At 39.9% G+C, this 22,606-nt stretch overlaps 2 protein-coding genes across 4 annotated transcripts in view; one reads left to right on the top strand and one right to left on the bottom strand.

Moving 5' to 3' along the window:
- Positions 1–22,606, bottom strand: part of zmiz2 (zinc finger, MIZ-type containing 2) — a 65,980-nt gene that overhangs the window by 42,865 nt on the left and 509 nt on the right. The gene's annotated exons all lie outside the window — the stretch shown is intronic.
- The window catches only part of pargl (poly (ADP-ribose) glycohydrolase, like), a 45,465-nt gene continuing 28,839 nt past the window's right edge, over positions 5,981–22,606 (top strand). Inside the window, exon 1 of the mRNA XM_054744111.2 lies at positions 5,981–6,060. Within this exon, the coding sequence (XP_054600086.2) occupies positions 6,018–6,060 (43 nt within the window). The 5' untranslated portion in view covers positions 5,981–6,017. The remainder of the gene's footprint in view (positions 6,061–22,606) is intronic.

Here is a 22,606-nt window from a genome sequence, read left to right as displayed (position 1 = left end):
TGTTGTGGTTTGATAGTGTTGATGCAAAACGCAACTACTCTTTGGAAATATGACTTTTGCTTTTAAGAGCATTCTGAAGTAATTGAAAGAGTAGTTCAAAATGAAAATTCAAAGGGCTTTTACTTTGAAATTTAAAATAAGATGGCCTTGATATTGACAGGGCGCTAATAGTGAACAAGCCTTAATTATTTGTTATTATGTTCTTAAAATATCTGATAATTCACTCGAAGTTGAATTTTATTTTGAAATCCGGTTTCCCCATCCCTTCCCGTAATACTTTGAATAGACGGGGAAGCGACAATAAACTGGAGTCTGGCTTGACTGCAAGTCTCCAACTGGAGGCTGGCTTGACACCAGTGTTTTGAGGAAGCGGCAGTCGGCGGGATCCAGCTAATTACTGGAACGGCTTGGACTCATTTGTGAAATGCTCTTCAAACCAGCATAACCCGGTTCAAACTCCATGCCAGTTCAAACTCCATCAAGTTGGTGAAAGAGTAACATGTAAAAAAAAACACTTAACTACAATATTAACAGCCAAGCTACTAGAACTAAATAACTATAATACTAGAAGTTTTGCTGGGACTCTGACTCAACGCTAATGCTAACTACAGCACAAATCACTTGCGGCTAATCCGAGCCTGACTGCTACAAGACTGGTTGAGACCGGTTGAGACTGAACTACACATGTCTACAACACTATTTGATGCTCATTTATACTAGTTATCAGCTATAAAAAAGTTGATTTTGATGTGACTTGCTCTTTAAGGCGGACCCAGGTGATCTGATAATATGGCGTGAAACATAACATAAAGTTGATTTAAAATAATAGTTGAAAATTATTATTGACATCAATTTTTTATAACCATGAACTTTATTTTAAACATATTTTACTGTTGATTGTTTTTATCCGAAGGTCGACAATGATATACTGCAGGCCTAACTTTTTAGGCCTTCTGATGTACAGATTTTTAAAATTAAAAATAGCCTACCACCAACTGTATTGTCTTTTACTGATGATAATTGCTTTTTTTTAATGGTATTTACTGGTTGTATTATTACGGTGGACCCTATTTTTAACATCTTGCTTCTGTAAAAATGAATGTTTTTGTTTGCTTAAAAATCTACAGATTTATACTGTGAATTCCAATGTACACAACCCCAAAAGATGTAGTTTTACTTGAATGATACCGTAAAATGTTTTCAGACATTTTCAACGTTACAAACTTTATTTGTAAAATGTATGTATATTTATTTATGTTCACAGAAAATAATTATAATTTCAACATTTTATTACAGTAAAAAATACCGTTTTATCCAGTCTCACAATTAACTGTTATTGAATCTACGTAATGTAATCACTTGCTATGTGATGGTTCCCCATTCTCCTGCCAGTGTTTCATAATTAGTTGGATCATTTTTTACCCAATTTTAGTAGTGTTTGCATTCTATTTAGACATTTTCTCTGCTTAATGCCAAGGACTCTTCTGAAACAGATTTATTTAAGACAACTATGGATGTGTTTTTCAACATGTTTTTTTAAAGGTGTGGAACACTGAAAAAAAATTGTATTATTATTTCTGATTATAATTGGTCACTCTAAGAATTTTGTGCAGGCTGATCATGACAATAGTCTCCTCCTACACCCATCTTCTACATTTCTAATAGAAAAATAGATGGCGAAACTCTAGGACTTGAAAAGCTTGACAGATCTATGTCACACTGTCACTTAAGGTTCATGGACTCACACATCTTGACTTACGACGGGGAAGGTTGTTGTTGGTTTAGCATCCAGGAAACAGCAGATAATGTCTCGACTAGTAGAAGCTAACAGTTAACATTAGCAACTCCACCACGACACAGCACAACTCCTCCAGACTTGTGTTATTTTTGGAGATAAAACATGTATAAATATCAGGAAAAAAAGACTCCAAATCCTGTCGTGTTAAGCTCAACTCTGATGTGGCGAACTTCTACTTCCAGAATCTGGTGCACCGAAGCTTTGTTTCCCCCAGAGTACGACTTACAATAAATTCATTACTACGAGAGATCACTGTATATGTATTGAAAAAATGAGTGATGTACTCCTTTAAGAAATGAACCTTACTTGGAATTAAATAACTTGTTGCCAGCTGAAAGATATTTGCTCATGCAGTAAGTATCAAATGGGAGGCTTGTACCTATTTGTTTAGTTAAATCCAGCTGACAATGTTGTTTTGTGCCAGTCAGTGTATAAATCCAGTGAAATATGTTAATGAAGTAACGTGGATAGATTATTGTTATGACTCTAGAATAAATAATCGTGAATTATTGTAGATAATTTAAAAAGTGTGATTGTGACATTGGCTTTTAACTGCTGTTATTAAAGCAGCATTCTTAGAACACCCTATTCTGAAATTAAATAACACACAACAATTATGACTAAAGGGTAGCCAACTTATAAACTATGCTACAAGTCACCATCTTACTTTTAATACTCCATTGCTTAAAATAGCTACAAAGTAACTGAGACAAATGGACTGAAGTCCACAAGTTAGTGACTTGATACAATCTCCTGGGTTTCCCTAGATAGAAAACTTAACTAATTGGAATAAAGAACTGAACTCAATTAACCAATAAGTAGGTTTTATTGGAATGTTTGCCTTGTAAATTGCCTTGAGATGACTCCTGTTGTAACATTATGCTTTATAAATAAACTGAACGATTTACATTTTTTATTTGCCTCTCTTTTCATACAGTTAATACACACTGTCTGGGTGACACCCTGGACAAGTCACCAGTCTATCACAGTGACACACAGAGAAAAAAACAAGACATATGATCATTCACACATTCACATAGTCTCCCTAACCTAATATGCATGTTTTAGGTCCATGGGAGAAAGCCCAAACATAAATGTGGAGAACATGCCAAATACATGCAGAAAAGCTGCAGTCCAAAGTTGAGCCTGCAAACTTGGTCTTGTTGCAAGGCAACTCTGCTACAAACTTCTCCACCACAGAAACCCTATATGATCATTTATACATTTATTTTATTATATAAAATTAGATAAAGCAGCAATCCACTTCCCCAACTTAATGTAAACATGTGGAGACAAATACAAAATAAAGATTTGCTAAACTGATACAATTCCCACAAAGTCAAAGCTACTATTATTATTGTGCTCAGTATGAACAATGAAATGATTTTTACTTTATTTTGAACTTGAAACGCAGAATTTAGTAACCAGACTTTCTTTACAGTCATCTTGAACCAAACAGTCTGATTTACAGAACCTGCCAGACTAAAACCCAACACACAGAGCAATCGATCTGGGCTGCATGGTGGCGCAGTGGTTAGCACTGTTGCCTCGCAGCACGAAGGTCGCAGGTTCGAAACTCGGCTGCGGCCTTTCTGCGTGGAGTTGCGTGTTCTCCCCATGCATGCGTGGGTTTCCTCCGTGTACTCCGGTTTCCCCCACAGTTCACAACATGCCCTACAGGTTAGAAATTGTAAGTCGCTTTGGATGAAAGCGTCTGCTAAGTGAATAAACATAAACACAGAGCAATCAATCTGCTGACTTCATCAACGTGAAATCTATACTGGCAAATGGGTAAATGTGTTGGTCAATGTGAAACTAAACAAAACAAGACTTGTGCTGTCCTAAGTACTTTTCGTTCTTTTACAGAAGCGCTGGTGTTTCAGTGATTATTAGATAAGAATAAGAAAACTATTTATGCTGCTCAAGTTAAAAGTTTTCAAGAAAGCCCCCGCAGCTATAAAATACTGTATTTTATTAGTTTTTTTTTCCAATGTAACAGCATTTTCTACAAATTTTCAGTATAAACAAGGTAGTTTTTTGGAAATCCTTTTTACAAATATTGTAACACTTGAACAAATATAACTGGAATAATTAAAAGTTCATCTAAATATAAACCATAATCTCATGAAGCCAAATAAAATAACCTGTTGGTGACGGTTCTGTGATGCGGTGTCTCCAATCTGCCTAATTTAGATCATCTCACAGCGATTCAGTATAAACACTGAGATGAAAATGATGTATTTATGTCAGGAAATGACCTGCTATGTTTATCAATAATCACAGAAATCCACAAGCTTCCAGTAACCAGCACTATTCTGGTTGAAATAAGATGATAATGTAATCAAGTTAAAGAGCAAGTCACCCCTAAAATCATATTTTTTTGCTGATTAGCTATATGAATGAGTGTCTAATCATGCTGTAGACACACATAGTCAATAATTTGGTACTTTGGTGCATCTTAGTTAAAATTTAAACATTCTGCCTAAAACTGTCAGTGTTATGCTCTCTTCAGGTAAAAACTCTGCACTACATTTGATTTTTAATTTGCCATCCCTATTGGCTAAGAGGTTCTCTATTGGGCCATTCTCATCTATATCGGGTCGGCCCGGGCCGGGTAGCGTAGGTTGTTTACATATCTGGGTGGCCTGGTATTTTTCCGGGCCAACCAAGGCTCATTCTCAGCCCTCTTCTCGAGGGGGTCTGCTTCAGGCCGACCAGGGCCAACACACCCACTGCTGACAGCAAATTCACACCTTTCATTAGAGGAAGCCTCTGATTGGTGGGTAGAATCAGCCCACATGGGCTTAAGACAAGGATGTGTGGAATCAACCAGGCCAGGCTGGGGCCGACTGGGGCTACCCGGCCCGGGCCGACCCGGTACAGATGGGAATGGCCCATAAGACTCTGGTAGGGGGGGGGGGGACTTGCTCTTTAATAAGCAGAAGTTCACTCAGTTTTTCTGGTCAGCCACAAAAAAATTTCTATTTATGGATACAAAACCAGCTAACTCTTCTGATTTCACCATCAAATTCCTGAAGACAGATATGAGTGGCTCTGAAACATTGTTGCTGTTGGGTTAGTATACTCCCAAACTAAACCACTGGCAGAATATTAGAGTTCATTGTCATGGAAACAACGAGAAAGCTGCCTGAATGTCTCTTTTGGGGTGAATCTGTGCCCAGACTCATTCACATACTTGGTTTTGATGTCAGGTCTATAGCCATCCTTTTTCTTAAAATCCTGTGTAAAGCCTCTGTATTCTTCCTGGTGACTGTACTTATCAAAGCCCATTTTGACCTTGATGCAGTAGTCATTAGTAGGCAGAGACCCATTTGTTGCTTTGACACAAGCCACCTTTTGCATTGAGTGTCCAACAAACACTTGTTTTTGCAAAGCAACGAGGCCAAAGTTCATTACAGGTTTCTCATTCAAATTAACGGTGCTCCACCCATTATTCTCATCCTTTTTAGAGTCTGAATCTCCAGCATCATCTTGTTTCTTCATTTGGCTTTGTTTGGGAGGATCATGGTTTTTCACTTGTGTTATGATTTGCTTGTTGCTGCAGTCACTCTTCCCACTTTAACCAGCATATACCCAGGACTACAGCTCAAACCCTCTGGCTTTAAGATGTTCCTCACATTTGCTGTGATTTCACTTAAACGATCCGGGTTATTATTTGACATGAGGATGTCATCAATGTAACTGCAGTACTGAAGGACCTTTCGCTCTTCGTCAAAGTGAGTAAAATGGGGAAAGTTAGCAGTCTCCCTCATTGCTAACTGTACAATGCATCCTGCTGGTTTATCACCCATGTTGAATCTGGTGATTGCCAAGTCTTTGATCTCCTCATCCTCTGAATCACGCCACAGGAACCTATGCAGGTGCACCTCCTTTTCTTCCAGCCAAATAGAATTACATGTACATGTACATTACATGTACATTTTGCTGTTCCAGACGAGCCTAATAGGATTGTCATGGAGTGAGGGTACAAGGCAATGAGATTGCTGATTTACCATACTGGACCCTCCTACTTGGTGATTTCCTCCTCAAACAGCTAGATTGCAGCTCCTCGAGCCAGCATATCATGGACTCGCTCAGTGTATGTGGTTTTCCACTCAGGGTTTTTTCTCAGTTTCTTCTCCGTTCTAAGGAATGTGGCTTCAACAACCTTTTTGTTTCCAGGTAAGAATGAAGATTCGCTCACTCAAGGGTTCCTGGCATGCCAGTGAGGTTCATCAGTGTGGTGGTCTCCTTTCAAGTAGGTAAGACCTTCCTTCACAATTTCCAGCTCTAGTTAATCTGCAAGGGTCATCTCTCTGCCACCTGGGTGACAACTACCACAGTAGCAGCCTCCACACTTTGGTACACAAGAGGCAGCAATACTGTCCCAATGCCACTACTTCAAGAAGTCATGATTTGCTGTGGCAGTTTGACATCTTAACCTGGACAGAGTTGCACTCAGTTAATAGTGGTTTTTGTGTAGAATTCCTACAAAGCTCCTCCGTTTTGTTTTGACATGTACCTTCATCACACCAACTCCATGCACAATGAGAGCAATGTCATCACTCCTGAGGTTTATTCTACTTGCAGCTTTGTGCATGACGTAATTGGTGTCAGAAGCAAAATCAATTAGCTTAATTTATTTTAAAATTGTATTATCTGTCACATTAATTTTAATGTTCTTGCTAATGGAAAGCACACTGAATTGCCTCCATGTATGAAATGTGCTATATAAATAAAGCTGCCTTGCCTACTGTTCCAACTCTTTGTCCATCATTGACTGTTGTACTAGCAGTTCAACAATTCCACTTTCCATCAGGAGATTAGGCTGATCCTTTCTGGGTTTTTGGACCCCATGGGCTCTAGAAAAAACATTTGTAGAAACATTTTTTTTGTGTTCTGCCAACTCAGGTGAAAGTCTTTTGAGGAATTCTTCTTGGTCCTCTGTGTCCCTTCAGACACTTTGTCCCTTCTGATCAAGATAGACCCTTTCAAGTTGAATTGCTTATCATTTCAGCACGTGGACCCAAATAATAGTGGTGATCAGAGTTTTCTCCATCTCTACAACTTTGGTTCTGGAACAGGCAGGGTCCGAAATTAAATTTTTTACTCACCGGCCAAGTTGGCTGGTAGATGATGAAAATCTACCGGCCAAGCATATTTTTTACCGGCCAAAATTCTAAATGATTTAGATCTACCTAAAGCATGTTATTCTATATTATGTTGATTCCAAACAGAGTGACAAAATATTTAAAACATCAATTAATAAGAAAAACAACTCTTTTGTCATTTTTACTATTTATTTATTTATTTTTAGAGATGTTTTTATGAACTCTTTCATTGAAATCTAGTCAGACTCCTTGTTTTCTCTGGCCATGAAGTCTGGCCTCCTGCTTCTGACACCGTCTTTGTGCCAATGCATTACAGCCTCATTTGGGTCATAGTCCTTGATCTCTGGAGAACACAGCTGCACCATGAGAATATCTAAAAGTGTGTCAAAGTCGGAAGTATGGGCATTTTTTGGATATTTGAAGAATGCCGAGGGACAGTTGATAGAAGACGGCTATCCTGTTTGCAGCACAAGCAGAAAAAGTGTCTGTGAAAGGCAGCAACGCTACGTGGCCATCATAATGTAGCCATTGTCTCACGACTCCGCCATCTCCAGTTTGCCACTTTTCACAAAATCTTCTGGTTGCCACTGGTCCTGGTGGTTTTTCTTCCAGTTCGACGAGTTTTCTTTTGGAAGGCTGGCTGACTCCAGTTAAAAACCGCCACATTTCACAGCTAGTTTTAACACGAAGCTAACTGCTAACTTGATAAACTGATTGAATGGGATAGGTGGAAATGACGTTGGATGAGGCGCTCACGTTTCACGTACGTTTGTGTACGTTGCATGGAGGTGGGAGGAGTATCAGAAATCCATGGAAGATGACTGATAAACATAACTAATTTGGTGCAAACATTTACTCGCTATGTGGCAGATAGAGCTCAAAAATTTACTCGCCAAATGGAGCAATTAGCTCACATTCGGCGAGTGGCGAGTGTTAATTTCGGACCCTGGTCACAGGTACCGTAAATCCTCTAATATTGGCCTGTATTCAATTAACAGCCTGGTATCATATTTTGGCCGGTGTCGGAGTCGGCGAAGGTGAATGATGGCCGATATTTTATTGTGGCCGGGTGGAATGTGGTAGCAAGCAAGTACCACGGGGGGGTGGGGGGGGGGGGGGGGGGGGGGGATTGCGTCATCCGTCTCACTTTTGATTTGCCAGTGACAGACTGCGATTTGGCAGGGGCAGAGACAAAGAGGAGGCTAAAATTTGATATCAAGTTCAAAGAGAACGTGCTGATTATGCTGCAGAACACTGGGGAGCAATAGGGGTTGCATGAACTAGTCGACTTCACTATGGTGACTTTTTATGCCTGTTATCGACTAGTCGCTGTCACGTGATAATGACTGGCAAGATGCAGCCCTCGGAAAAGACAGCAGGCTGCTGTCAGCAGGTGACAAGCTCCTGCGCATCGGGGGGGGGGGGGGGGGGGGGGGGGGGTGTCAACGCATCGGTACTGACACCCGCTGTAAAACGGACATTTAACCAAGTTGTGACCTTTTCCCTCTTGCAATTTAACCTTCCCCTCACCCCATCCTAACCTTAACCAGCTTGCGCATGCAAAGCTCTGATAGTTGACGCGCTCCGGACATCTGCGTCCTGAGCACAGCCACAGTAACATTATCAAATTAGGTGTCGCCACCTCAAAAACTAATTTAACACGCGATCGTTCATGTCGGCTCATTTCCTTTAATGTTTTCTGTCTTTTATTTGCGCCTGATGCATTTCGCTGCTGTGGAGTGGGGCGCATCACACTGATGTGGCCGCCTAGCAGCAAGCACTCCGCTGTTTTTGCAGTCGGTAGATCTTTTAGGACTGCAGTTCAAAGGTAACTCATAAGGTGAATATATATGAACCCAGGTAGCAGTTTTTCTTTAGGATTGAGAGGAGATGCAGGAAGATAATAAACAGACAGGACAGAAAAATAGTCAAATAAAAACAAGTTAGTTTTTGTACCTAGTGGTTGCAACAAACAGACACCATTGAAGGTAATCAGAAGTGAGGAACAGAAAATGAAATAATTATTTTAATGTTTAGAGCAGCAGGAACTCTGAGAGGCTGCAGGCGCATCAGTGAGTTTGCGGCCGCTGCGCAGGGGGAGGGGGGAGAGGGCTGAAGCAGAAACTACCGTTGTTAAAAGAAATGTGTTTAACTTTGAAAATGTGGGCGCAATTTTAATTGTCAAAAACTCCAGCGAACCATTAGTTAATTTTGCTCAAATAGAAATAGAGGCCTGCCTCTAATTCTGGTCCTCCTTCCAATAAAGGCCTGGAGCTTGATGAGCTTGAGTCAAATACAGGCCCGGGCCTGTATTAGAGGATTTACGGTAATCAGGTTTGCAGTACTATCTTTTGTAATGCACTTCTAGACACCATGCATGATCCATTTTTCCTGATGGCATCCTTCTTCTCAGTCAATGTTAGCATTTGGAATTTCTTACAAAAGGTCATTTATCATATATTTCATGTACTATAGATTATATTCAGCTAGAACAAGCAAACAGCAAATGCTTTCATACTACTTCACGGTTCTTCTGAAAGTTACCACAGCTAAACTCTTTCTCTTTGGACCTTCTACAGTGGCTCTGAATAACTTAAGCTAAAATTATTTTAAAACCATGAACTCCTTTTTAAAAATATTGATAGGCCCAGATTACAAGATGTGGGTTTAAAGCAGCTTTCCATAGTTTTACAGTAATAATTTCACTTACTTACCAAAACAGAATGACACTAAAAATACCAGAAATATTTTTGGATCTATTCAAGTTTATTTTTAATTAATTTTCCACTAAAATCAACATCACATAGAAAAAATATCCCTACTGTTTTTGCAAGTTTTGTTTTGTCTTATTAATTTAAAAACAAAAAGATAAAAAAAAAATCACTAAACAAAATAAGAATCCGCACACTTCAATCTGCGATGTAGGAGTTTATTGGTCAAGCTTGACCAATAAACTCCTACATCGCAGATTGAAGTGTGCGGATTCTTATTTTGTTTATTCCACTTTTTGATCCAGCACCTTTCACAGATGAGCAGTGACTCCTACTCTTAAAAAAATCACTAACTTTATTCTCTGAAAAAGGTCAGATCTAATCATAGAGTTCCCACTCCCCCCCCCCTCCCAAAAAAAATGAGAATAAGTCTGAGAATAAGTTATAAAGGCCTTTAAATAAATTATGTCATTATTTAATGTGCTTTATTATTGTTTAGTTGAATGTATCTGAAACAACACAACTCCAGCACCATGTCTGTGTTACAATCTTCTTTGAGTTTTAGCTTGAAACTGTCTAATTATTGGGAAACTTGCTTTTGACCAACATGTTATTTGCAACTCAGATTTTCTGCACCATTTAATATCAGATTCCTCGCTGTGACACAAAGAAATGACTCTCAAAAACAACAAAGGCAGCCCTGAACAGTTTTAACCCACAAATCTTTATTGTAACACCATTCTTTCCACCACACTCATCTATCAGTCCTCTGTCCTTGTTTGGGTGGTTTGTGTGTACGGCAGGCTCAATGCTCTCTGGGCCTGCATTAAAGCCCCGCCTCCAAGTTTGACAGAAACAAGCAACTTCTTCCACACACACTTTATGTTAGATTTAAACTCGAAAAGGGTGACTGTCATTAAGGCGGGACAGTCTCAATTTGTGGGACGTGTGAAATGTTAAGAAAATGTGGGACTGTCCAGCACAAAGTGGGACATCTGTTCACCCTAGGGGAACGTGGCCTTGGTATGATAACTGACGGGAGGGGTGAGAGTTCTGTGACTGTGTTTATTAGGGATGAATATTGGTGAAAATCTGGCAATCCGATACATATCACGATACATGGGGAGACAATATGGTATATACTGAAATACATTCAGCAAGACAACATTAGCATTTTTTAGACTGAATTCATTGTAGGAAATTTCAATAAACAGCCCAAACGGATATGTAACATGTTTAACATGAGGTATCTTAACCATAATACAGGGTTTTATATTTCAATGGTGGAAACAAAACCCATGCACACTGCCAACTAGTGGTCGGTGTTTGAATTGCACTCAAAGAAAAGAAAATACACAAATGTTTGCATGTAAATTCTTCCAAAAATTCAATACACAGCTTTTGAATATCAATATAATATCCCTGCAAATAGTCAACGTCGCATCGACGTGCAGATCATGTCTATATTGAGTCTGTCTGTCCATCCTACATCCTACGTCAACAGGACGTCCAAACAAGGTCTTTGCACAGTGGGATCGCAGAAAAAAAAAATCGCAATATACTGCCACATTGATATTTTCTCACATCCGTAGTGTTTATGATTGAAAGCGAACTTATTTTGTAGATTTGATAAAGCAGCTAGGTCTTTACATGCAGTATTTTTATGACTTTTTAAAAGCCTGCTGATGCTGACTGGAGAAAGTTTTCTGTGATTTGTGTTGTTATGGATCTGGTACACTGTGCAGGACAGTTTTAGAACAAACATGATGAACAGCACGATTTTTTCTCTTTTTAAACCACATTTCCTGAACCAGAATGTCCAGACTCATTCAATTCCCCCCCTTTTCAGCAAGTCAACAAATTACTTATTTTACCAAAATTTCTAAATAATCACTGATTGCTGATGCTTCTTTTAACCCATATGTAACCCCCTTCTAGCACTTATAAAATGGATTAGAGGGTCAACTCTCTTTCATGTAAAAATAGACCCAAACTAATGGAGACTGGCAGTATGCCATGACACCATGTTATTGTGCCCATGATACAGGCCTACAGGAAGTCAAGGCCAGAATGGAAAAACAGTCACAGGCTTGCTCACCTCAGAGACACACTCCAGCACAACAACAACAACCCATGCATGGTCAAATAATTGTTTTGGGGCACTGTGTGGGCCACACAGGCTTATATGAAGCATGCATAACTTTTTGGTGCTAACAAATGTTTTCAGGAGATAAGTGTTTGGACTTCATTGACTGAAAAATATTTAGACTAGATTTGTTAACAAGAACCAGTTCTTTATTCCTCATAAAGTGGTAATTTAAACAACATTTTAAAGACATGACCAGGAAAACATCAAATAAGAACATTTTAATTGACTTAAATGTATGTAAGAAGGGCATCCTGTCGTCAAATTTAGTTACTGCAGCCCTTTTGTCTACACAAGAAGTTACTAACTCAATGTGTTGATTGGCTGGGAGTAATTGATGAGTCTAGCATTAAGCTACCTGATAGGCTATACTGAAAAAGGAAAAGAAGTTTTTAATCGACCTGTTTTTTTCTATAACACCACACGTCCATCTATATATATATATATATCATTATTGAATTGTTGTCCAACCCTAGCACTTACTACAATAGTTATGGTAATATGCCTCTGGCATTAGAGCAAGTGTGGTTGTTTGCTGTCTTGCTGTTAGCTTGCTTTTATAGTTCTGAACCACTCATCAAAGGAAGTAAAACACCGTGATAGATTATTTTCACACATACATCATGACCAGGAAAACATCAAATAAGGACATTTTAATTGACTTAAATATATGTAAGAAGGACATCCTGTTGTCAAATTTGGTTACTGCAGCCCTTTTGTCTACACAAAAAGTTACTAACTCAATGTGTTGATTGGTAGGGAGTAAGTTGTAAGTTGCTTTGGACAAAAGCGTCTGCTAAATACATAAACATAAACATACATTGCACTGTAATATGGAGTTGTTGGTAACTGAAATATTGATTCATCAAAAAACTCTTCGGTTTTCTTGTTTCAGTGCAGATTTGGCAACACCCACATGCTCACAGATAATAAACAGGAACTACATCCCTCTTTAGTTTCTTTGAAAGTAGGGCTGCAACCAAGCCCCCACAATGCGGGTCAAAAACTTGAGGCCAACCCGGAAGTACCAAAAACTGCAGTTCCACCCTCATCCGCTGGGGGCTGGTGTCAGAAGTGAGCAAATCCTCATTGACTCCCATGTTAAAAATACCAATTTCACAGCAGAAATGAACATGTTTACAGCCTGGTACCAAAACATATTTTTGGTTTAAATGATCTAGTTTACACTCATGACAACTCTGAGGGGGGTGATTTTTTTCTCACTCTTCTGTTTAAGTGTATTGAAAGCCTAAAATTCTGTATAATTAATGAGCATCAGACCCACGTGACCGAAAGGCCTCACTCAGTAGAGCCTCGGTCTGGCCTGGAAACTGTTCCGGGATTTTGAGTCTGTGTTTGTGTATTCTTTTTTGGATATTTTTTGTGCAATTGTTGGACAAAATGACTTGCTGTGGCATTAATTGCACAAATAGAGCGTCCAAGGAGTCTCCACTTTATTTTTTTCCGTAAGTAAAATAATATTTATGTATTTTAGGTCACTGCCGAGCTGAGCTTAGATTTTAACATGTACTGTTTAACCATGACATTTAAATGTAATAGGGTAAAACCCAGTGCATTTAACATAATGCTGCACTTTAGAAAATGGGTTGAAATATAACATGTTGGTGGAGCTGGGTTCCGACTATCGGCTTGTGGAGCTTTCGGGAAACCAATGTTTTCCACCCGTTTCTCACCTCCCCGCAGCTCGGCACATCTCTGTCTGATCGTGGCTTCTGTCTGCTGCGCTGGCTGCCGTCTTGTGGTTCTCCCTGCAGCTCGGTGCATCTCTGTCTGATTGCAGCTTCGGTCTGCTGCGTGGGCTGCCGGCTGGTTCTCCCCGCAGCTCGGTGCATCTCTGTCTGATTGCAGCTTCGGTCTGCTGCGTGGGCTGCCGGCTGGTTCTCCCCGCAGCTCGGTGCATCTCTGTCTGATTGCAGCTTCGGTCTGCTGCGTGGGCTGCCGGCTGGTTCTCCCCGCAGCTCGGTGCATCTCTGTCTGATTGCAGCTTCGGTCTGCTGCGTGGGCTGCCGGCTGGTTCTCCCCGCAGCTCGGCGCATCTCTGTCTGATTGCAGCTTCTGTCTGCTGCGTGGGCTGCCGGTGTCGGTACAAGATCTGCTCGGGTGCAAAATCGGCTCGGGATCCGTTGACTGCCGATGACGTTTAAGTAGTTGATTGGCTGAACATGAACCTTACGGAATTACGTAATCACGTTACGTTGTTATCACGTTACGTTGGTCCAGGCAAATCTTTCTGTTGGAAAGATGGACAACTTTTATAAAGAAATCCATCATTACCTCTTTGAAAATACACTTTTAGCATAGAGCTGCATGTATATTAGGGCTGAACGATTAACTGCATGTGCAATTAAATTGCGATGTGACAAAAGGAGATTTTCTAATCGCAAAGGCTGCAATTTGGCAGCGAGTGGTTAGCGCAATGCTAATATACGTGGAAAAACCCATAGGAATGCTAATGCTAATATCGCCGATTACATTATTACAAATTATGAATTAGAAACGTGCCAAATGATTACATTTGGAGTCTAATAGAAAGTTAAACTATCATCAATCAAATAAGTACAGACAGGTATTTTAGTAAAGCCAGAAAACTTTTAACTCCAGAGTTTTGGCTAGCAGCTATGAGCGTAACTATACGCATGGACAAGACGTCAAAAACTAAACACAAAATACTTCAATAAACGGGACACACTTCTTTCCTGCCAATACAATTTCACAGGTGTTGCTAATACCTATGATCTTTCAAGGGATGTGCTCAAAGAGGAGTTCAACATTATGAATAAAATATAGTGTTTTATTTTACAAATACCATTATAAACACAAACTTACGTCTTAAGGAACATTAGTTTAATAACGAAACTGCTAAATTCTTTCCAACAGTATAGATGTGTAGTGTATTTTGTCCTAGTGGGTTTGCCGTACTTTGATGTCATCGGCAGTCGAAGGACCCCGAGCCGATTTTGCACCCGGGCAGATCTTAAACCGACACCAGCCGGCTTGTGGTTCTCCCCTCCCCGCAGCTCGGTGCATCTCTGTCTGATTGCGGCTTCTGTCTAAACGCGCGGGCTGCCGGCTTGTGGAGCTCTGGATGGAAACCGATGTTTTCCACACGGTTCTCCCCTCCCCGCAGCTCAGCGCATCTCTGTCTGATCGCGGCTTGTCTGCTGCGCGGGCTGCTGGCTTTCAGCAGCTTTCGGGAGACATCTGTGTTCCACCCGGTTTTACTCAGCGGTCAGCCCGGCGTATCTCTGACTCAGAAGCTATGGTGTTGTGCACAGTTAACTCCGCTTGTAGCTAGGTTGCTACCTCCGTTAGCTTAGCTCCCACCTCCGCGTTAGCTTTGGGTTAGCTTGTAGCTAGTTCGACCGGGTGTTGTCAGTTGATCCCAGCCTTACAGCCACACCCTCAGCTCCACCTCTCTTCCCTTTTGTGGAATTGTCTGGGCTTGATGGAACCTGTGACACGGTCAAAATGGCGGTGGTGGCCACCTCCCATTTAGCCTCAAAAACGTGTTATTGGAGCCTATGGAAATGAATTGTCCAGTATATATGTCGATGGCTGCAACTAACGACTATTTTAATAGTCGACTAGTCACCGACTATTGAAACGATTAGTCGACTAATTGGATAATTATGAAATTTTTCTTAAATTTAGCATGAGATTGCTTTAATTATGTGAAAAATGATGAACACAAAAAAGAACTTTGCTGCTGATAGGCCAATTCATACCAACAGTAAATAAAAATGCACTGTCTAACAACAATTAGGCACAGTGCTCAGTAGGGCTGCTCAATTAATCGAATTTTAATCCCAATTACGATCTGAGTTTTGAACGATTATAAAAACAAAACAAGCCGATTATTTGCTCCTCCCACTTGCGCTGCCCCGAGTTGCAAATGAAGCGCTCCTCCCACAGTGTTGCCAACTTATCGACTTTGACGCCATTTCTAACAGCTTTTCAGACCCCCTTCTTACTTTTTAAATCTCAAAAGTACCTAACGAACACCTCAGAAACATCTCTGGTAACCCTTAGCTGCTTTCTGGATAACTGTCATTGACATTTCCTGCAGGTAAGCTAAACACTCCGCCTGCGCTTCGGACCATTCTTCAGGACATTAGGAAAGGGAATGATGTAGTGATGTGTCGGTCGCTAAAGAAAAGGCTCTCGGAGCCGGCTCCCTGTTGGATTAACCAGAGTGAGTGACACACACACCGTACCTGCGGACTCCTGAGCCGCAAAAAACGGCTAAATGTGCGCGTGCAGCGTGCTAAACACACGTGCATCTTGCCCCTGATTGCTGTGAGACCGGGTTGGGGGGTGGGGGGTGCAGCTGTGGTTGGGACAGTTATTACATTAACTGATGGACCTGTAAATAAATAGTTTATAAATAAGATAGAAATAGATAGAAATAAGTTCCTCATGCTGATAAATAATAACTAATCTCTCTGAGGACAAGGTGCTAGTGCATGCTCCTACAGCACCTTGACACGACTACATAAATGTTATGCAAAATTTTGTGAACATCAATTTATTTGCATTTATTTGTTATAAATGCCACTGCATAATTCTTGCTGTCAGTATTTGTAGGATTGGTATTTGGGTCTGTACTGGTTAGACTTAAATGAGTTAAATCGAGGTCTACAGCCCTTGGGTCATAAACTATGAGCTAAAAGTATATTGGTCCTTTTATACTGGGAATCAGGTGTTATTTTAGTGATCATCTTCTTTCTTATTTATTTTTGTCCTGATTGTTCCCTGAGCAATTTTATGACAGAATAAAAACAGATAAAATCAACATAAATTGAAAAATCGTCTTAAATAATCGAGATCTCAATTTCAGTCACAATAATCGTGATTATTATTTTTGCCATAATCGAGCAGCCCTAGTGCTCAGTCAGTATCAACATAAATGCATAAATAAAATAAAAATACTTTTGTCAGGCGCAGTCAGGCATAACATTAAATTTCTCTTTTTTAAAAGCGAAAATACGCGTAAAAAAATGTACAATGTACATCCAAAACAAAACATATTGGCTTTCGTGTTATTTAAATCTTACTGAGGTGAGTCAGACTGTTTCATTCAACTGTCCGATGTGCTTTCTCTTTAAGTGTTCATGCATCACCGAGGTGCTGCCATGATACGCAAGGACTGCTTTGCAAATAATGCAGGTAAACCTTTTATTTGTAGAATCCAGGCTAGAATGCTCCCAAACTTTAGGTGTTTTGGTACGCGTAGCTGCTGTGTTGGACGCCGCCATTTCTGTTAGTTGGCGCTCAGCAGAGAAGCTATTGCGCATGTGCGACTCTCGGCAGAGATCGAAATGAAGTGAGATGCCTCACTCGGTCGGAAAAAACACGTCTGGCGACAATGTCGACAATGAAATTCATTGTGGACTATTTCTATTGTCGATATTTGTCGACGAATCGTTGCAGCCCTATTTGAAAGGAGAAAAACTGACAAGCTCCCAGCTGGCTAGGAATTAAATCGGTTTCAATATAATCTTGCTTCCAACATAATTGAGACATTAGACTCTTTTGTGATTATTTCACTGTAGAATTCTGACATATTGCTCCTTTATTTACAGCTGAGCCCTAGTAGCACCAGATCAACAGCATCATTAGGTAATGAGAATAAAAATGAATTACTTTACTATGACCTCCCACAGAAAAGACAAAAAAACAGGGTTAGAAAATATATGTGTAGGTCAGCAGTCAAATGTTTTTACATCTATTTATATTTTCACATAATTTTGCCTAAATATAAACATCTGATGAAAAAAATATCCGTTCTTAATTTTAAAATGTAATAATTGAAACATGGTGTTTTTTAAAGAGACAACAAATCCTGTATAGTAGATATTAAGAGAAAACATTTCTGACTTTAATCTCAGAATTCTCATAATTCTCCCCTGAATTTTCATGTTATTCTCATAATTGAGGAGAAAAAACTTCCTTCTGTCGATATTTATGAAAAATTATAAATTGCATATTTTTGTAATATAAAAAAGCAACATGTTTTTTGGAACATACAGGATGCACCTTGCTGAACAAAATCTCACTTCTTGTCTGTTAATTATTTAATTTCATGACAATCCGCATACGGTGTCAGGAAAAAAATAGACTACACGCGGAAACATAAAAGTTCTACATCTAGGTCTGCACAACACCGCAGCTGGTGTGAATGCTCTGATTGGACTCAATGAGCTTAAATCATTTGCAGAAGCTAGGGCTGGGCAATATGGCCTTAAATCAATATCACGATATACAGGTGCTGGCCAGTAAATTAGAATATCATCAAAAGGTTGAAAATATTTCAGTAATTCCATTCAAAACGTGAAACTTGTACATTATATTCATGCAATGCACACAGACCAATGTATTTCCAATGTTCATTACATTTAAATTTGATATTCATAAGTGACAACTAATGAAAACTCCAAATTTGGTATCTCAAAAAATTAGAATATTCTGAAAAGGCTGAATATAGAAGACACCTGCTGCCACTCTAATCAGCTGATTTCCTCAAAACACCTGCAAAGGCCTTTAAAAGGTCCCTCAGTCTTGTTTTGAAGGCACCACAATCATGGGGAAGACTTCCGACTTAACAGCTGTCCAAAAGACAATCATTGACACCTTGCACAAGGAGGGCAAGACACAAAAGGTGATTGCTAAAGAAGCTGGCTGTTCGCAGAGCTCTGTGTCCAAGCACATTAACAGACAGGCGAAGGGACGGAAAAAATGTGGTAGAAAAAAGTGTACAAGCTCTAGGGATAACCGCACCCTGCAGAGAATTGTGACGACAAACCCATTCAAAAATGTGGGGGAGATCCACAAAGAGTGGACTGCAGCTGGAGTCAGCACTTCAAGAACCACCACGAGGAGACTCATGAAAGACATGGGATTCAGGTGTCGCATTCCGTGTGTCAAGCCACTCTTGAACATGAAACAGCGCAAGAAGCGTCTCGCCTGGGCCAAGGACAAAAAGGACTGGACTGATGCTGAGTGGTCCAAAGTTATGTTTTCTGATGAAAGCAAGTTCTGCATTTCCTTTGGAAATCAAGGACCCAGAGTCTGGAGGAAGAGCGGAGAAGCACAGAATCCACGTTGCATGAGGTCCAGTGTAAAGTTTCCACCGTCAGTGATGGTGTGGGGTGCCATGTCATCTGCCGGTGTTGGCCCACTCTGTTTCCTGAGGTCCAGGGTCAATGCAGCCGTCTACCAGGAAGTTTTAGAGCACTTCATGCTTCCTGCTGCTGACCAACTTTATGGGGATGCAGACTTCACCTTTCAACAGGACTTGGCACCTGCACACAGTGCCAAAACCACCAGCACCTGGTTCAAGGACCATGGTATCCCTGTCCTTGATTGGCCAGCAAACTCGCCTGACCTTAACCCCATAGAAAATCTATGGGGTATTGTGAAGCGGAGGATGCAATACGCTAGACCCAACAATGCAGAGGAGCTGAAGACGACTATCAGAGCAACCTGGGCTCTCATAACACCTGAGCAGTGCCACAGACTGATCGAGTCCATGCCACGCCGCATTACTGCAGTTATTGAGGCAAAAGGAGCCCCGACTAAGTATTGAGTGCTATACATGCACATTCTTTTCATGTTCATTCTTTTCAGTTGGCCAACATTAGAGAAACAAACATTTTTTCATTGGCCTTTAGAATATTCTAATTTTCTGAGATACCAGATTTGATGTTTTCATTGGTTGTCACCTATAAATATCAAAATTAAACGTAATAAACATCGGAAATACATTGGTCTGTGTGCATTGCATGAATATAATGTACAAGTTTCACGTTTTGAATGGAATTACTGAAATATTTTCAACCTTTTGATGATATTCTAATTTACTGGCCAGCACCTGTATTAAAGGGACTTTACAGAGTTTTGAATTTTTATGCTCGCGATTGCCCCCTCAGGCCAAAAGTGTAACGGCAGCTTCAATAGTAGGCTCGTGCACGAGGCGCGCATGCTGTACGTGCACACTCCTTAACGAAAATAACAGCTGAGACAGTCCCTTGTGTGTGTGTGTGTGTGTGTGTGTGTGCGGCCCGGAGGACAGAGGACAGGAGAATGCACAGCTAATTAATTAAATAATTTGATTCTATACTTTTCTCTTCAGCACAGCCGACAAAGGTTTAAGATGGGTCAGTCCTCAGCATGCTCAGATCATTCATTCCCTTGCTTGAAAAATTGTTCCAAAATGAAAGTTGAACCCACATCTTTTTTATCTGTGAATTCAATGCCGTTCGGCGAGTCTCAAATAAAAATTTGGGCATCTTACTGTAAAAAAAATACCATTAATGTAAAAAAGAAACTCTAAATAAACTATGTTGACATCCAGAATCGAACCCAGGTCTTCTGCACGAGAATCCGACGTCTTACTAGGTGAGCTAAAGCACCAGTGACATATTTTGTATTTGTAACATTTATATCCTTGGTAACAGCTGAAACAACGTTCAAAGAACGATTCGGAGAGAAAATGGCTATTTTGTTGCTAATTTGCAGGAAATATCTAGAAGAAAGTTCTACAGAAAGTAGCTAAGGGTCCTCAGAAATGTAGCTAGCTTAGTCACTAGGCGTTAGGAACAGCGACAAAGTGGCACTGCCTCCCTCTCTGCTGCTAAATCTACGGATAGCAAATGCTACGGGCTATGCCTGCACGTGAACGAGCATGAAGCAGCCTGCTCGACCTGAGCAGCTCTCTTTTTCTGTGATTTTACAGAAAAACACGCAATCACAGTAAAAATGCCAGGGCTCATTCTACAGGACCAGGGCATTGCAGGAGAATGTATGAAGAAGAAATTTATTATCTATACATGCTTTGGCTGTCAAACTTCCATAATGCCCATTTAAGTATTTCATCTCAATAACGATAAATGCACGATAACTACAGGTGTGCGCAGAAACAAAAGTTGTCCACTAGATGGGGCTGTCACATGTATTACGTCAAGTCACATTTTTACATGACTCAATACGGTAGAGCTTCTTAAAGCGACACAAACGTTGCCAACCTGCATACATCTTTTCATTTTTAATTATCAAATTTATTGACATGGGAACAAGTATCTCAATAAGGGTCAGAATTTTCGAAAATGATACATTTTGAATTTATTGTCCAGCCCTAGCGGAAGCCATACGGAGTCCAGACCACATCCATTCTGCACTTGGTGTAAATGATGGCTAAAACTGGTATGCCCAACCCTAGGTCATGATCCAACATACTAGTTGCTTCAACACACCTGACTCAATGTTTCAATTATCTATTTAGTAGGTTACCAAGCTCTGCAGAAATCTGTTAACCAACCTTTGATTAAAATATGGTGGGCTAAAGCAAAAAATCAACTAAACCATGCTTGATAAAGACTCTTGGGGACCAGGGTTGGACACACCAGATCCGAAAGGGAAACTGAGAGTCTTGAAAGGTGCTTCCAAATAAAATGTATTATTTATTATTATTATTATTGTTATTATTATTATTATTAAAACACACCAGGACTGGACCTTGTTAGTTTAAACCATGCTACATGTAGATGTCATTCATTGGCAATGCTTGTTCCTCAAACTGGAAATGTACACTGACCCGACAGGAAAGCAAAGGGGAGATTTTTGTAACATACATTTCATTCAGCTTTGGAGATATCTGGGATGATATATTCAAAATATGATGCCAGTCAGTCATGTGAGTTCATGATACTCTGGCTCAGAGTGGAAGCAGCTGATGAGCACATCATGCCAGGTCAAACACAATTCATAACACTTGTTTCCATTTCACAATGCACACTACAGCAAGCCATATTTGTTTTAACTCTGGTATGCATTTTACACTTTGGTAATTCTCCATTCTTTCATAACTTAGAATAGAATAACTGTTTCCATCAACTTTCCTTACATTTTCCTAATCTAAGAAGCAGAAAAGAAACCCAATTACTGGCCGATATGGTGTTGTGTAATATCTGTGCGTTATGCTGAAGGAGTAAAAAAATATATTGAAAATGACTATTTCATCACTTAAAATGATGGATCAATGTGTGGAAGTGTGGAAAAATCTGGCAACTATAATAATTTATGAGTGACATCTTACAACTGCTGACACAACCCAAAGCACAACAACATGAGGACAAATTTGATCCTTTAATTAGCAAAACAAGGCCAGGAAAATGTGCAAGCCTAAGTCCACAACTATAAGATAAAATGAATCTTTATGTTTTGGATACTTCAATATAACTATGCTACTCCCATTCAAGAATTAATAACCCATTCACTTAAATCAGGTGTGTTGAATGAGAGAAACATCTAAAGGATGCGGTACCAGAAGACCAGGATGAGGGAACACTGATGTAAGACCAGCCTCTGTACATAAAATATTGTTATATAAATACATCAGACTCATGTACAGTCAACAACTGTAATCTACTGCTCACATTTTCCCTCCAAAAGCCACTACACTGTTAGAGTAGAGCTTTCAGTTTTATTTGGCGTTAATAATACAGCATTAAAATGTAACACTCAATATCTGATTATGTCACTAAATAATTTTCTTTAATTTCCGCTGCAGTTTCTAATATTATTTCGTAAATAATGTTCTTGTCATTTTAATGTGGGCAAAAAAATAATACACATTCTAGAAACATTTCGCAATTTTCTAGCATAATTTCTAGAGAAGCTCCTTTGTGGCAAAACGTGGCAGCCAATATTCAATCTCATTTATACATCCATATTCTCCTACAGTGCAGACACAAAAACATGCAGCGGAGCAGAACAAAGCATTTCAGCACTGTTCAGTCAGTGAGGATGAGTCCAGCCTCTA

This window comes from Nothobranchius furzeri, chromosome 6 (genome assembly GCF_043380555.1).
Source record: "Nothobranchius furzeri strain GRZ-AD chromosome 6, NfurGRZ-RIMD1, whole genome shotgun sequence".
Classification (NCBI taxonomy): domain Eukaryota; kingdom Metazoa; phylum Chordata; class Actinopteri; order Cyprinodontiformes; family Nothobranchiidae; genus Nothobranchius; species Nothobranchius furzeri.
Note: the sequence above shows the minus strand (reverse complement) of the source record. Positions and strands in the feature narration are given on the sequence as shown.